Here is a 15298-nt window from a genome sequence, read left to right on the forward strand (position 1 = left end):
GACTTAGAGAACAAACTTATGGTTCCAGGGCAAGGGTGGATAGTTAGGGAGTTTGGCATGGACATGTACACACTGCTATACTTAAAATGGATAATCAACAAGGACCTACTGTGTATAACAGGGGACTCTGCTCAATATTATGTAACAACCTAAATGGGAAAAGAATTTGATAAAGAGTAGATACATGCATATGTATAACTAAATCACTTTGCTGTATACCTGAAACTAACACCACATTGTTAATCAACTATACTCCAGTATAAAATAAAAAGTTTAAAAAAAGGAATATAGAAATACTAAACCTATCCTACAAGGAATATTGAAAGGTCTTCTCTAAACAGAAAAGAAGCAAGAATCTATAGGAAAGGGAAAGCCACAACAGGAGAGGCAAATATATAAAAGGATTGGGGGGCTTCCCTGGTGGCACAGTGGTTGAGAATCTGCCTGCTAATGCAGGGGACACAGGTTTGAGCCCTGGTCTGGGAGTATCCCACATGCCGCGGAGCAGCTAGGCCCGTGAGCCACAACTACTGAGCCTGCGCGTCTGGAGCCTGTGCTCCGTAACAAGAGAGGCCGCCATAGTGAGAGGCCCGCGCACCGCGATGAACAGTGGCCCCCGCTTGCCACAACTAGAGAAAGCCCTCGCACAGAAATGAAGACCCAACACAGCCATAAATAAATCAATTTAAAAAAAAAAGGATTGAAGATCACTTAAATAAGCCAGTACCATAAATTTAAAAACAATCAAAAAATTTGTGAAAGCAATTATAACTATAAGGAACAACGAAAGGATAAACATGAAGATGTAAAAGAGGACATCAGAATCACATAATGTGGGAGAGGGGAGTAAGAATATGTAGTTTTTTTAGAATGTGTTTGAGCTTACATGACTATCAGTCTAAAGCAAGAAGATACAGTTATGGTTTAACATACTTGAAAACCAGGGTAACCACAAATTAAAAACATACAGTGGTCTCACAAAAGCCAAAAAGAAAGGAACTCAAGCATAATACAAAAGAAAACCATAAACTACAAAAGGAAAAACAAAAAGAAGAAAGGAACAAAGAAGAAATACAAAATCAACTGGAAAACAAGGTTTAAAATGGCAATAAATACATACTTATCAATAATTACTTTAAATGTCAATAGACTAAATGCTCTAATAAAAAGACATAGACTGGCATATTGGATAATAAAACAAGAACCTACAATCTGCTGCCTATAAGAGACCCACTTTAGGGTTAAAGACATGCATAGATTGAAAGTGAGGGGATGGAAAAAGATATTTCATGCAAATGGAAATGACAAGAAAGCGAGGGTAGCAATACTCATATCAGACAAAATAGACTTTAAAACAAAGGCCATGAATAAAGACAAAGAAGGACCCTGTATTAATGATAAAAGGATCAATAAAGGAAGAGGATGATATTACACTCATTAACGTATATGTATGCAATATAGGAGCACCTAAATACATGAAACAAATACTAACAGACATAAAAGGAGAAACTGATGGGAATACAATAGTAGCAGGAGATTTTAACACCCCACTGACATCAATGGACAGATCTTCCAAACAGAAAATCAGTAAGGCAAGAGACTCTAAATGACACATTAAAACAGACTTAACTGATATCTACAGGACACTACATCCAAGAAAACCAAAATACACACTCTTTTCAAGTACACATGGAACATTCTCTAGGATAGACCACATACTAAGACACAAAACAAGCCTCAACAAATTTAAGAGAAAAGAAATTATCTCAACCATCTTCTCTGACCACAATGGCATGAAACTAGAAATGAACCACAGAAAGAAAAATGAGAAAAAAATGATTACATAGAGACTAAACAACATGCTACTAAAAAACACAATGAGTCGACAATTAAATCAAAGAGGAAATTTAAAAAATACCTCAAGACAAAGGAAAATAAAAACACATGGGCTTCCCTGGTGGCGCAGTGGTTGAGAGTCCGCCTGCCGATGCAGGGGACACGGGTTTGTGCCCTGTTCCGGGAAGATACCACATGCCGCCGAGCGGCTAGGCCCGTGAGCCATGGCCGCTGAGCCTGCGCGTCCAGAGCCTGTGCTCTGCAACGGGAGAGGCCACAACAGTGAGAGGCCCGCGTACCGCAAAAAACCACAAAAAACAAAAAAACACAACCATCCGAAATCTATGGGATGCAGTCCTGAGAGAGAAGCTTACAGCAAATACAGGCCTTGCTCAAAAAATAAGAAAAATCTCAAACAACCTAAACTTCCACCTAAAAGAATTAGAAAAGAACATATAAAACCTGAAGTCAGCAGAAGGAAGGAAATAAAGATCAGAGAGGAAATAAATAAAATAGAATTATAAATAATAAAAAAGTCAATAAAACCAAGAGCTGTTTTTTGAAAGGGTAAACAAAGTCGATGAACCTCTAGCCAGGCTCACCAAGAACAAAAGAGAGAGGACCCAAATAAACAAAATAAGAAATGAAAGAGAAACAACCAATACCGCATAAGCACAAAAAATCATAAGCAAAAAACTATGAACAGTTATATGCCAACAAAATGGACAACCTAGAAGAAACTGACAAGTTTCTAGAAACATACAGCCTGCCAAAACTGAATCAAAAAGAAACAGATAATTTGAACAGACCGATCACTAGAAGTAAAATAGAATCTGTATAAAACAATAACAACAACAACAACAAAAAACCTCCCTGCAAACAAAAGTCTAGGGCCAGATGGCTTCACTGGGGAATTCTACCAAACAAAAAGAAGAACTCATACCTATCTTTCTCAAACTATTCCAAACGACTGAAGAGGCGGGAACACTCCCAAAATCATTTTATGAAGCCACTATCACCCTGATACCAAAACCAGACAACAATACTACAAAAAACAAAATTACAGGTCAGTATCTTTGATGAATATACATGGAAAATTCCTCAACAAAATATTAGCAAACTGAATCCAACAACACATAACAAGGATCATACACCATGATCAAGTTGGATTCATTCCAAGGTCACAAGGATGGTTCAACATACACAAATCAATCAACATGATACACCGTATCAACAAAAGAAAAGACAAAAACAACATGATCATCTCAATAGATGCAGAAAAAGCATCTGATAAAATTCAACATCCATTCATGATAAAAATTCTCACCAAAGTAGGTATAGAGGGAACATATCTCAACATAATAAAATCCATTTACAACAAACCCACAGCCAATATAATACTCAACAGTGAAAAGGTGAAATCCTTCCCACTAAATTCTGGAACAAGACAAGGATGCCCACTCTCACCGCTTCTATTCAACATAGTATTGGAAGTCCTAGCCACAGCAGTCAGACAAGAAAAAGAAATAAAAGGTATCCAAATTGGAAGGGAAGAGATAAAATTGTTATTGTACACAGATGACATGATACTCTATATAGAAGACCCTAAAAACTCCACACAAAAACTGTTAGAACAAATAAATGAATTCAGCAAGGTAGCAGGATACAAGATCAATATACAGAAATCTGTTGCATTTCTTTATATTAACAATGAAATATCAGAAAGAGGAAGTAAAAAAAACAATCCCGTTTACAGTTGTGCAAAGGGCTTCCCTGGTGGCACAGTGGTTAAGAATCCACCTGCCAATGCAGGGGACATGGGTTCGAGCCCTGGCCCGGGAAGATCCCACATGCCGCAGAGCAACTAAGCCTGTGCACCACAACTACTGAGGCTGCGCTCTAGAGCCCGCGTGCCACAACTACTGAAGCCTGCACACCTAGAGCCTGTGCTCTGCAACAAGAGAAGCCACCTCAATGAGAAGTCCGTGCACCACAACAAAGAGTAGCCCCCGCTCGCCGCAACTAGAGAAAGCCCACACGCAGCAATGAAGACCCAAAGCAGCCAAAAAGATAAAATAAATTTAAATAAATAATAAAATTGTGCAAAAAAATATAAATAAATAAAACCTAACCAAGGAGATGAAAGACCTATATGCTGAGAACTATAAAACACTGATAAAGGAAACTGAAAATGATACAAAGAAATGGAAAGCTATCCCATGCTCTTGGATTGGAAGAATTAATATTGTTAAAACAGCCATACTACCCAAAGCAATCTACAGATTTCATATGATCTCTATCAAATTACCCATGATATTTTTCACAGAGCTAGAACACATAATCCTAAAATTTATATGGAACTACAAAAGACCAAGAATTGCCAAGGCAACTCTGAGGAAAAAGAACAAAGCTGGAGGCATAACCCTCCCAGGTTTCAGACAATACTGCAAAACTACAGTAATCCAAACAGCATAGTATTGGCACAAAAACAGACAGATAGATCAAAAGAACAGAATAGAGAGCCCAGAAATAAACCCACACACCTACAGTCAATTAATCTTCAACAAAGGAGGCAAGAATATACAATGGAGAAAAGACAGTCCCTTCAGCAAGTGGTGTTGGGAAAGCTGGACAGCCTCATGTAAATCAATGAAGTTAGAACACAACCTCACACCATACACAACAATAAAACTAAAATGGCTTAAAGACTTAAACATAAGATATGACACCATAAAACTCCTAGAAGAGAACATAGGCAAAACATTCTTGGACATAAATCATAGTAATGTTTTCTTAGATCAGTCTCCCAAGGTAAAATAAGTAAATGCAAAAATAAATAAATGGAACCTAGTCAAACTTATAGGCTTTTTCACAGCAAAGCAAACCATAAACAAAATGAAAAAACAACCTACAGACTGGGAAAAAATATTTGCAAACGATGAGAACGACAAGGGCTTAATTTCCAAAATATACAGACACCTCATACAACTCAATATCAAAAAACAAACAACCCAATCAAAAACTGGGCAGAAGACCTAAATAGACATTTCTCCAAAGAAGACATACAGTTGGCCAACAGGCACATGAAAAAATGCTCAACATCGCTAATTATTGGAAAAATGCAAATTAAAACTACAAGGAGTTATCACCTCACACCAGTCAGAATGGCCATCAAATCAAAAAGTCTAAAAATAATAAATGCTGGAGATGGTGTGGAGAAAAGGGAACCCTCCTACACTGTTGGTGGAATGTAAATTGGTGCAGCCACTATGGAGAACAGTACGGAGGTTCCTTAAAAAACTAAAAATAGAGTTACCATACGATCCAGCAAACCCACTCCTGGGCATATACCTAGACAAAACTATAATTCAAAAAGATACATGCACTGCTATGTTCATTGCAGCACTATTTACAATAGCCAAGACATAGAAGCAACCTGAGAGTCCATGAATAGATGAACAGATAAAGAAGATGTGGTGTATATACAATGGAATATTACTCAGGACTAAAAAAGAATGAAATATTGCCATTTGCAGCAACATGGATGGACCTAGAGATTATCATACCGAGTAAGTCAGACAGAGAAAGAGAAATAATATATCACTTATATGTGGAATCTAAAAAAAAAAATACAAATTCATTTATTGACCAAACAGAAACAGACTCATAGACATAGAAAAGAAACTTATGGTTACCGAAGGGGAAAGGGGAGGTGGAGGGATAAATTAGGAGTATGAGATTAACAGATACACAGCACTATAAATAAAATAGATAAACAACAAGGATTTACTGTATAGCACAGGGAACTATATTCAGTATCTTGTAATAACCTATATTGGAAAAGAATCTGAAGCTGTATGCCTGAAACTAACACAATATTGTATTCCATTGTTTTTTTTCCCCTTAATTAATTTATTTATTTTTGGCTGCATTGGGTCTTCATTGCTGCATGCGGGCTTGTCTCTAGTTGCAGCGAGCGGGGGCTATTCTTTGTTGCGGTGCACGGGCTTCTCATTGCGGTGGCTTCTCTTGTTGTGGAGCATGGGCTCTAGGCACGTGGGCTTCAGTAGTTGTGGCTCAAGGGTTTGGCTGCTCTGTGGCATGTGGAATCTTCCCGGACCAGGGCTCGAAGCCGTGTCCCCTTCATTGGCAGGCAAATTCTTAACCACTGCCCCACCAGGGAAGTCCCACAATATTGTAAAGCAACTATATAGTTATTTTTTTTTAAAGTCTTCCTGATGAACAATGGCTATGGTGGCACTTTAGCAAAGACCACCTGTGTGGGGATGAGGACTTTTCTCTGGTTGTGAATGGGAGTCAACATTTGTCTAAAGAATCCCAAGCAGGGCTTCCCTGGTGGCGCAGTGGTTGAGAATCTGCCTGCTAATGCAGGGGACACGGGTTCAAGCCCTGGTCTGGGAAGATCCCACATGCCGCGGAGCAACTAGGCCCGTGAGCCACAACTACTGAGCCTGCACGTCTGGAGCCTGTGCTCCGCAACAAGAGAGGCCACGATAGTGAGAGGCCCACGCACCGTGATGAAGAGTGGCCCCCGCTTGTGACAACTAGAGAAAGCCCTCGCACAGAAACTAAGACCCAATACAGCCAAAAATAAATAAATAAATAAATAAATTAAGGAGCCAGATTTAAGAAAAAAAAAAAAAAAAGAATCCCAAGCAAAGGTAGATGAGAAATACTGCCACATTTTCCTGACACAGACAAAGTCGGCAGTTGAGGCAGGGAGGCCCACAGACAGGCCAGTCAGACATGGACAGAAATCAGAAGGCTCAAGAGTGCTCAGGTACTGGCTTAGAGTACAGCACACTGACTACAGCAAAGAGGAAAGGGGCCAGCATTCGGGCGGCCAGTGTAAATAGGCAACAGGACCAGAGAAGGACCTAACAGCAAGGGCACAGCGAGGGCACTAACTACACAGCCCATGGAAAAGGTAGGGCTTTAGAGTGCATTCTACTGTTACAAAAAAAGCAGACCTTAATGAAAGCATTAATTTGTTCTTCCTTTCAGTCACTCCACATTTATTGAGAACCCACTATATCACAGGCACAGCAGGGCACTGTGACAGAAAGCTGAATATAATCTCTGTTGTCCAGGGGCAGCCTTCTATAAAAGAGGCAGACATATAGAGACATCCTGATTTTTATCAATACAATGACAGAGATGAAATGGCCACTGACACTACAGGGCCTTCAGAGAAAGGGCATCTGACGCCACCTGAGAGGGTCAGTGTAGTTAGCTGTTTCCTAACACGGGCAAAAGAATTAGTGTCTTATGAGTAGCCAAATATTCTATATTGTCAATGTCCAAAGAATTAGAATGTGATAAAATGTAATTATAATCAAATACTATCAAATCCCAGCAGTCTTGCTCTGATTAGCGAGGTGTGTTTGGACCTTCTAGAGCTCACAGGTCAAGAAGTGGTGAAGAACAGAGCCCTGGGGCCAAGTGTGTACCACTGACAGCTCGGCAATGACTTAGCCTCCCTGATTGGTTTAGGCATCTGCACAAGAGGGACACTATCAGTGCCTACTTCATGCAGTTGTCAAGATAATGCACCTAAAAGCTTTTGCAAAGCATCTTTGATGCATGTCAATTGCTCAATAAATATTGGGCATCATAATTATTATCGTAGATGTGGTGAGTAATGGCAATTTTAAACAACAGAAGACAGATTAAGACATCTGCTGCACAAATTTCTACCTTGGTCATATTCAGTGGGAGTCACGAGATTTCAGGCCCTAGGCATGAGTGTGGGCTGGGTTTTGGCAGGCAGGGAAGCCTCTGGTGTGGCCAGTATGTTGGGTAGGATGTGCTTTGGGGCTCACTGAGACACCCAGAAAGCTAAGCTGTGCTGTTGATGTCTCAGTGATTCTTGTCAGTGAGTCGGGACCACTTCATCGCACACATGGAAATTTCTTGGTTTTTCCCAGAAGTACCTTTATTCCTAAATCAGACAACTGTCACCACTGGGATTTCTTTACTTTCTTAGGAACCCAGGATTTGAAAGCCATGTGAGTGTTGTGGGTGACAGAGCTTAGATGGGTGCAACGGTGTGCAGGCCACAGGCTCTGTTTTTAAAAAGCGTAATAAAGAAATAAATGAATAAAGCCCTGATGTGTAGGACTCTCCAGTTTCTGTGATATAAATACTCCCACCATAGCCTATTTCAAGCTACCAACAGTTTAAAAACTGGCTCGCAAAATTCCTGAACACATAGCAATCCGGGCCCCTGAGCCAATGTGAGCTGGCTCCATCACCCACTGGATGGCTGTGAGCATCTGTCGCTACCACTCTGGGAGGCTCTGGTGTGTCTGTGCCTACGGTCCACTCCAGGACTGATGTCAGCAGATCTTGCACCATTGTTCTAGATTTTTTTTTTTCTTTTTGCTCATGTTGTTTTGAAACGAGGCATGTTGAGAAATATACTACTTTTTCCAAACCTAGAGTGAACCATCTTGTACAATGACTATGAGATGGACCCACTGAAATGCAGGTGTCCAACTTCATATGAAGTGAAAGTTTAGTTCAGAACCATTCTGAAAAGCTTATTTGGTATACAAATGAGCTGGATTAGCAAAATGTCACTTTTTTCCAGCCTTTTGCTCATCCTCCCAAGGGGGAAAGAGAAATTGAAAATGCCAAGTATGTTTCTGTATTATCGCTTTTTCTGCCCCCAGAACACCGGAGCCGGAGCGATCGCCGGGAGCAGAGAGCTGCTGCACCCCTTTCCGTAGTAGCTCCTCCACTGCCCGCCTACCCCCCAGCTCACAGCCAGAGAAGACGCGAACTTAAGGACCGGCACTTCTTAACGGTGAGCTTGATGGCCAGGCGGCAGCCCTGTACCTGCTCAGCGGGAAGTATGAGTGGGTCTTGGACATCAGTTTCACTCCTCCTACTGAAGGAGACTGGGCTGCCTGAAAGAGCTAATCATGGGCATTTGAAAACAGAATTTTTCCCCTTTCATTCCTGAAAGGAATGCCTCTTTTCTGGGGAACAGGGTGGGGATACAGATTTTTTTTTTTATTTAATTGGCTGCACAATGCAGTAAAGCAATAATAGTTAAGGACTCTAAAATCAGGGAAATTAGGAATATTGGATTAGCAGATACACACCACTATATATAAAAAAGATAAACAACAGGATTTATTGCATAGCACAGGGAACTCTTTTCAATATTTTGTAATAACCTATAATGGAAAAGAATCTGAAGAAAAAAAAAATCAAACTGAATCACTGTGCTGTATACCCAAAACTAACATAATATTGTAAATCAACCATCCTTCAATAAAAAATAAAATAAATAAAATAAAATCAGGGGAAAAATTGCTTCAAATCATAATTCTTCTGCATACAAGCTGAAAGATTTAGGGCAGGTTACTTACCTTCCTTGCCCTCAGTTCCCTCATCTGTAATATGGGGATATTAATAGTAACTAGCTTATAGGGCTTGAGGGTTAAATGAAATAAGGCATGGAAAGAACTTAGCACAATGCCTGACATAGACCTCAGTAAATGTTAACTGCTGCAACCACTATTATTACTAGTCAGGCGATAGTGTGGCTGACTAGGTAGGGTGAACTGAGAAAGAACTTATATGATGTGAAAAATTACCATTTGAAGATGAATCATCTCATAATTTCACGCTTCCCCCATTCTATAAGGGAGGGTGCTCTTCTGAGTAACCAGTTACCAGAGTGATGTCATCACCACTGGTGATGTCAGCCTTGCCTGGGTGGGTGTGGCTGTAACTCAGCTCAAGCCCCCAATTATGGATCAGAGATGATGAAGCTGAGACCAGCTCAGAATACCTGGAAACACCATTACCCCAGGTGTGCCTTCTGAGGGCTCACTGGGGACAGATGAGCACTTTGTGCCTCTGAGTAGGGCACCACTGAGGTGAGAGACTATGGTTTCTGTGACCAAATCAGCCCACACAGCCTGCCTGAATGGGTAGACCCCTGGTCCCTTGTCATGACAGTTTGAGGCCCTAAGTCTAAAGAAGTTACAATAGTGTAAGTAGAAGTTGAGGTTTTTATTTGAAATTAAGGTTGTATATGTATGATTATAAACCCTGTACCCTTATGGCTTTACAATATGCAAATTAGATGCAAAATATTTGGGTCACATGATGCCAGACACCAAGCCGAGAACAGATTTCATCTAAATGACTCTCATGATATATCCAGATAAAACAGTGAGTGATATTGAACAGTACACAGACATTTTTCCTACTCGTGGCTGGACAGTAGGCTTCATGTCCCTCAGGCTCATCAAGTGTCTACTAAGTGCCATGTCAAACTCACCATACTGCTGCAATGCAGCCCAGGGATAAGAAAGGAAGGTAGAGTCTCTTATGGCTTTCTAGGTCTTTAGACAGAGCAGTTACAACATGCTAGTGATTTGTCATAAAAGCCCTGCTCGACAAAAGTTCCTATTAAGCTCAAATCTGCTTGCTGAAGCATTTGCTTTTTTTTTTTTTTTTTTTTTTTTTTGCAGTACGTGGGCCTCTGACCGTTGTGGCCTCTCCCGTTGCGGAGCACAGGCTCCGGACGCGCAGGCTCAACGGTCATGGCCCACGGGCCCAGCCGCTCCGCAGCACGTGGGATCCTCCCGGGCCGGGGCACGAACCCGCGTCTCCTGCATCGGCAGGTGGACTCTCAACCACTGTGCCACCAGGGAAGCCCAGCATTTGCTTTTAATGAGGCATTTTCTGCATAAAAATGCTAAAAATATTTTTCCCATTCATTATAATATGTTTTGTGGCTCATTAAGTTGGCTTTCTTGGCGGGGGGTGGTGGGAGAGAAGAATGTTAAGCATTTACAGAAATGACATAAAAATATTACCCTTTGTCTTAATCTGCGTAATTTTTAATAATGTCTAAATACCAAAATAAGACTATAGGAAAAAGCTTAAAATAATGAATAGCAATGAGTGTGCTTCATTTTCCCAACAAACATTAATAAGAGGTCATACTTATGTAAACCAGAAAATTTACCCATCTCAATAATAGTTAGTATTTCTAAGTAATTTGGGGAAATTTTAACTGTTTCATTTGTTTGATTGAGTTTCAGTCACCAAGGTCATTGGAAGATTTCCATTCAAGTTGAATCCCTCAGACCTGGAGCTGACTCAGACTAGAACACAGTTCTATACATTAAGCTTACAGAGGCTGTATACTGCTGCAAGAGAAAAGGCTGTAGGTATAGGGATAGGAAATTTGTAGCCAAATTGCTAGACAGACGTTTTCGTAAACAGCAACTCTTCTTTCCTTTACGAGACTTCAGTTAAACCATTTTTTCCCCTTTAAAAAAGCATTCATAATGAGGTTCTGATATACACTCGTCCACAATTCTATAAACTGTTATACTGTACTTTGGTCATTAAAAGACATGATCTGTGAAGCCGAACTGCCTGGAATTGAAGACCAAGCTCTACCATTTACGAGCTATGTGACCCTGGACAAGTTAACCATTTCAGTGTCTTAGGGATAATGAGAGATAGTACCTTATAAGTTTAAAACAAGGATTGAATGTGTTAATACATGTAAACAGTACCTGACACATAAAAAGCACTGAATATATATTAGACATCATCATCATCATTATGATTAAGCAATCCAAGTCCCTGAGGTATCAGTGATATAGTGATAAGACCATGGGTCTAACTAGGTTTAAATCCCAGCTCTGTAAGCTGAAAATTCAAGGGGTATCTCCTAATGAAGGCCCATATGGAAGTCCTCCCTCATCAAGGGTGGCAAAGGAGGTGATTCCAGGCCCAGACGGTTTCACAGAGGAATTCTACTAGACTTTCAAAGTCCAGATAATCTCAACGCTCTATAAATTGTTTCAGCACATTGAAAATGAAGAACTTCCCCATTTCTTTTATGAACCTTTTCTGAAGGTTTGATACCTAAACCTGATAAAGACAGGAGGGAGGGAGGGAGGGAGGGAGGGAAGGAGGGAAGGAAGGAAGGAAGGAAGGGAGGGAGGGAGGGAGGACAGACCAATATCAACTCATGATTATTGATGCAAAAATGTTAAATTAAATGTGAGCAAACAGAATACAATACCATACTGAGAAATTAATATACCATGACTAAATGGGATTTATTCCAGGAATGGAAGGTTGGTTCAATATTAGGAAATCTATTAGTATCATATACTATATTAATAGATCTGAGGGGGGAAAATCCATATGATTACTTCCATAGATACTGGAAAGGCCTTAAATAAAATTCAAGACCTATTCTTTATAAAAAGACTTGAGAAAATAGGAATTCAATGGTACTCCATTAACAGGATAAAATATATATGCCTTAGTTCTAAAGCCAGTATCTAACTTAATGGGGAAACATTAGAGGCATTTCCATTAAAATCAGAAACAAGGCAAGGATACTCACTATCTGCTACTAATTAGCATTATATTAGAGGGATTATATTAGAGGGATTAATCAATGCAGTTGGACAAAATAAATCAATTACAGGCATAAGAATTGGTAAAGACGACGTAAACCTGTATCTAGTTGCAAATGATGTGATACTATACCAGGAAAATTCTAGAGGATCAATTATAAAACTAATTTAAACAATAAAAGAATTCAATAAGTAGCAGATAAAAACACAAAAATCAATATCCTTCACTTACACAAAGGATAGACAATTAGAAGACCTAGTGTTATAGAAAACTCCATTTACAGCAATAACAAAGAAGATTAAATACTTAGGAATTAATTTATCACAAATGTGCAAAACCTGTATTAGGAAATCTGAAAGCATTCCTAAAAGACACAAAATTAGACTTTCTCAAGTGGAAGGACACCCCTTGTTCTTGGATAGAATGATTCAGCACTATAAACAAGTCAGTTCTAAATTAATTTATAAAGTTTAACACAATCCCAATAAAAATTACCAATAAGCTTTTTTAAAAATGGAGTTTGACCCATTGATACTAAAGTTCTTATGGAGAAATAAACATACAAGAATAGCCAAAGGGAATTTGGGCCAAGATGGCAGAGTAGAAAGACCCTGAGCTCACCTCCTCTCACAAGTACACCAAAACCACAACTATCTGCAGAACAACCATCTATGAAAAAGACCAAAACCTACCCGTAAAGATCTTTAACAACTAAGACATAAAGAAGGAACCACAACAAGATGGGGGGGAGGGGCAGACTTCTGACATAATCAAGTCCCATACCTCCAGATGAGTGACCCACAAACTGGAGAATAATTATATTGCAGGGGTTCTCCCACAGGAGAGTTCTGAGCCCCATATCAGGCTCCCCAGCCCAGGGGTCCTGCAATGCTCTGGGAAGATGAGCCGCCAAAGCACTTGGCTTTGAAGGCCAATGGGGTTTAATTTCAGGAGTCCCAAAGGGCTGCAGAAAATAGAGACTTGACTTTATTTATTTGATTGCACCAGGTCTTAGTTGCGGCACACAGGCTCCGTAGTTGTGGCATGAGAACTCTTAGTTGCGGCATGCATGTGGGATCTAGTTCCCTGACCAGGGATCGAACCCAGGCCACCTGCATTGGCAGCATGGAGTCGTATCCACTGCGCCACCAGGGAAGTCCCGACACCACTTTTAAAGGGCGCACACAAAACCTCATGTGCACCAGGACCCAGGGCAAAAGCAGTAACTTCATAGGAGCCAGGGCCAGAACTACCTGCTGGTCTTGAAGAGTCTCGCAAAGAGGTGGGGGGCAGCTGTGGCTCACCCTGGGGACATAGACACTGGCAGCAGCCATATTTGGGAGCTTGTTCTACCCCATGGAAGCCAGTGCTGGTGGGTGCCATTAGCTCATTAGCACCAAGACCTGGCCCCACACCCAACTGCCTGTAGGTACCAGTGCTGGGACAGCTCAAGCCAAACAACTAACTGGGTGGGGACACAGCCCCACCCATCAGCAGATAGGCTGCCTAAAGACTTCCTGAGCTCACAGCCACCTCTAGACATGGCCCTGCCCACCAGAGGGCCAAGACCCAGCTCCGCCCACCAGCTGGCAGGCGCTGGCCTTCCCCTCCAGGAAGCCTGCACTAGCCACTAGACCAGCCTCACCCACCAGGGGGCAGATACCAGACGCCAGAAAACCACAATCCCACAGCCTGCAGACCCAGCCAGCCAAAAGCAGGCCAGACCCAACCCTGGGACAAGCTGGGCCCCAGCCCTGCCCACTAGCAGGCCAACACAAGTTTTGGGACACCCCAAACCTCATACCCAACTGTGTCAGGAACTGGCCCCCGCTACCCATCAGTGATCTGACAGCACTCTGGGATCCCTGGACCCTGCAGCCAGTCTCCAGGACCAGGCTCTGCCTGTCAGTAGTCCAGCACCAACCCCAGGACCTGGCTTCACCCACCACTGGCGGGGGGTGGGGGGGAATAGCCCCTAAGTCTTCTGGACCCTGATTCTGCCCACCAGTGAGCCAGCACTAGCCCCAGCCCCCTGGGGTTCTGCAGTCAGCCACCTCATGACCAGGCCCACCAACCAGCAGCATCCACACAACACAGGGCCTGGCAACCAATGACACTAGAGGCCGACTAAGCCTACCAGACCACCCAGACAGTTAGCCCACCACAACAGAAGGACCGACGCAGCCCTCTTAGGGGGAATCCCTAGAGCATATAGCTTGGGTGACAAGAGGGGAGTGTGCTGCAGGGATGCACAGGACTTGTCCTACAGAAGGCCACTTCTCCAAGGTTGAGAAACATAACTAACCTACGACATACATAAAAATACCAACAGCAACTTAAACAAAATGAGGTGGCAGAGGAACATGTTCCAGATGAAGGAACAAGAAAAAACCCCAGAAGAACTAAGTGAAGTGAAGATAGGCATTCTACCTGAGAAAGAATTCAGAGTAATGATTGTAAAGATGATTAAAGAACTCAGGATAAGAACGGATGCATAAAACAAGTTAGAAGTTTTCAACAAAGAGTTAGAAAATATAAAGAACAACAAAACAGAGATGAAGAATAACTGAAATGAAAAATACACTAGAAGGAATCAATAGTAGACGAAATGATATTGAGGAACAGATCACTGAGCTGGAAGACAGTAGTAGAAGTCACTGCCACTGAACAGAAAAAAGAAAAAAGAATAAAAAGAAATGAGGACAGTTTTAGAGACCTCTGGGACAACATCAAGCATACTAAAATTCACATTAAATTCCAGCAGGAGAAGAGAGAGGAAAAGAGCCTGAGAACATATTTGAAAACCTAATAGCTGAAAAATTCCCTAACCCGGGAAAGGAAACAGTCACCTAAGTCTAGGAAGCGTAGAGTCCCATACAGTAGAACCCAAAGAGGAACACACCAAGACACACTGTAATTAAAATGACAAAAATTAAAGATAAAGAGAGAATATTAAAAGCAGCAAGGGAAAAGAAACAAGTAACATACAAGGGAACTCCCAAAAGGCTATCAGCTGATTTTTCAGCAGAAA

At 41.3% G+C, this 15298-nt stretch overlaps 1 protein-coding gene across 3 annotated transcripts in view; it reads left to right on the plus strand.

Annotated features, from left to right (window-relative positions):
• The window catches only part of NHS (NHS actin remodeling regulator), a gene marked incomplete at its 3' end in the record, with an annotated part of 339720 nt that overhangs the window by 291527 nt on the left and 32895 nt on the right, over nt 1-15298 (plus strand). For all 3 annotated transcript variants that reach the window (XM_079727298.1, XM_079727299.1, XM_079727300.1), the window contains one exon: nt 8532-8665. In XM_079727298.1, coding sequence (XP_079583424.1) covers nt 8532-8665 — 134 coding nt within the window. The remainder of the gene's footprint in view (nt 1-8531; nt 8666-15298) is intronic.

This window comes from Hyperoodon ampullatus (assembly GCF_949752795.1).
Source record: "Hyperoodon ampullatus genome assembly, chromosome: X".
NCBI lineage: Eukaryota > Metazoa > Chordata > Mammalia > Artiodactyla > Ziphiidae > Hyperoodon > Hyperoodon ampullatus.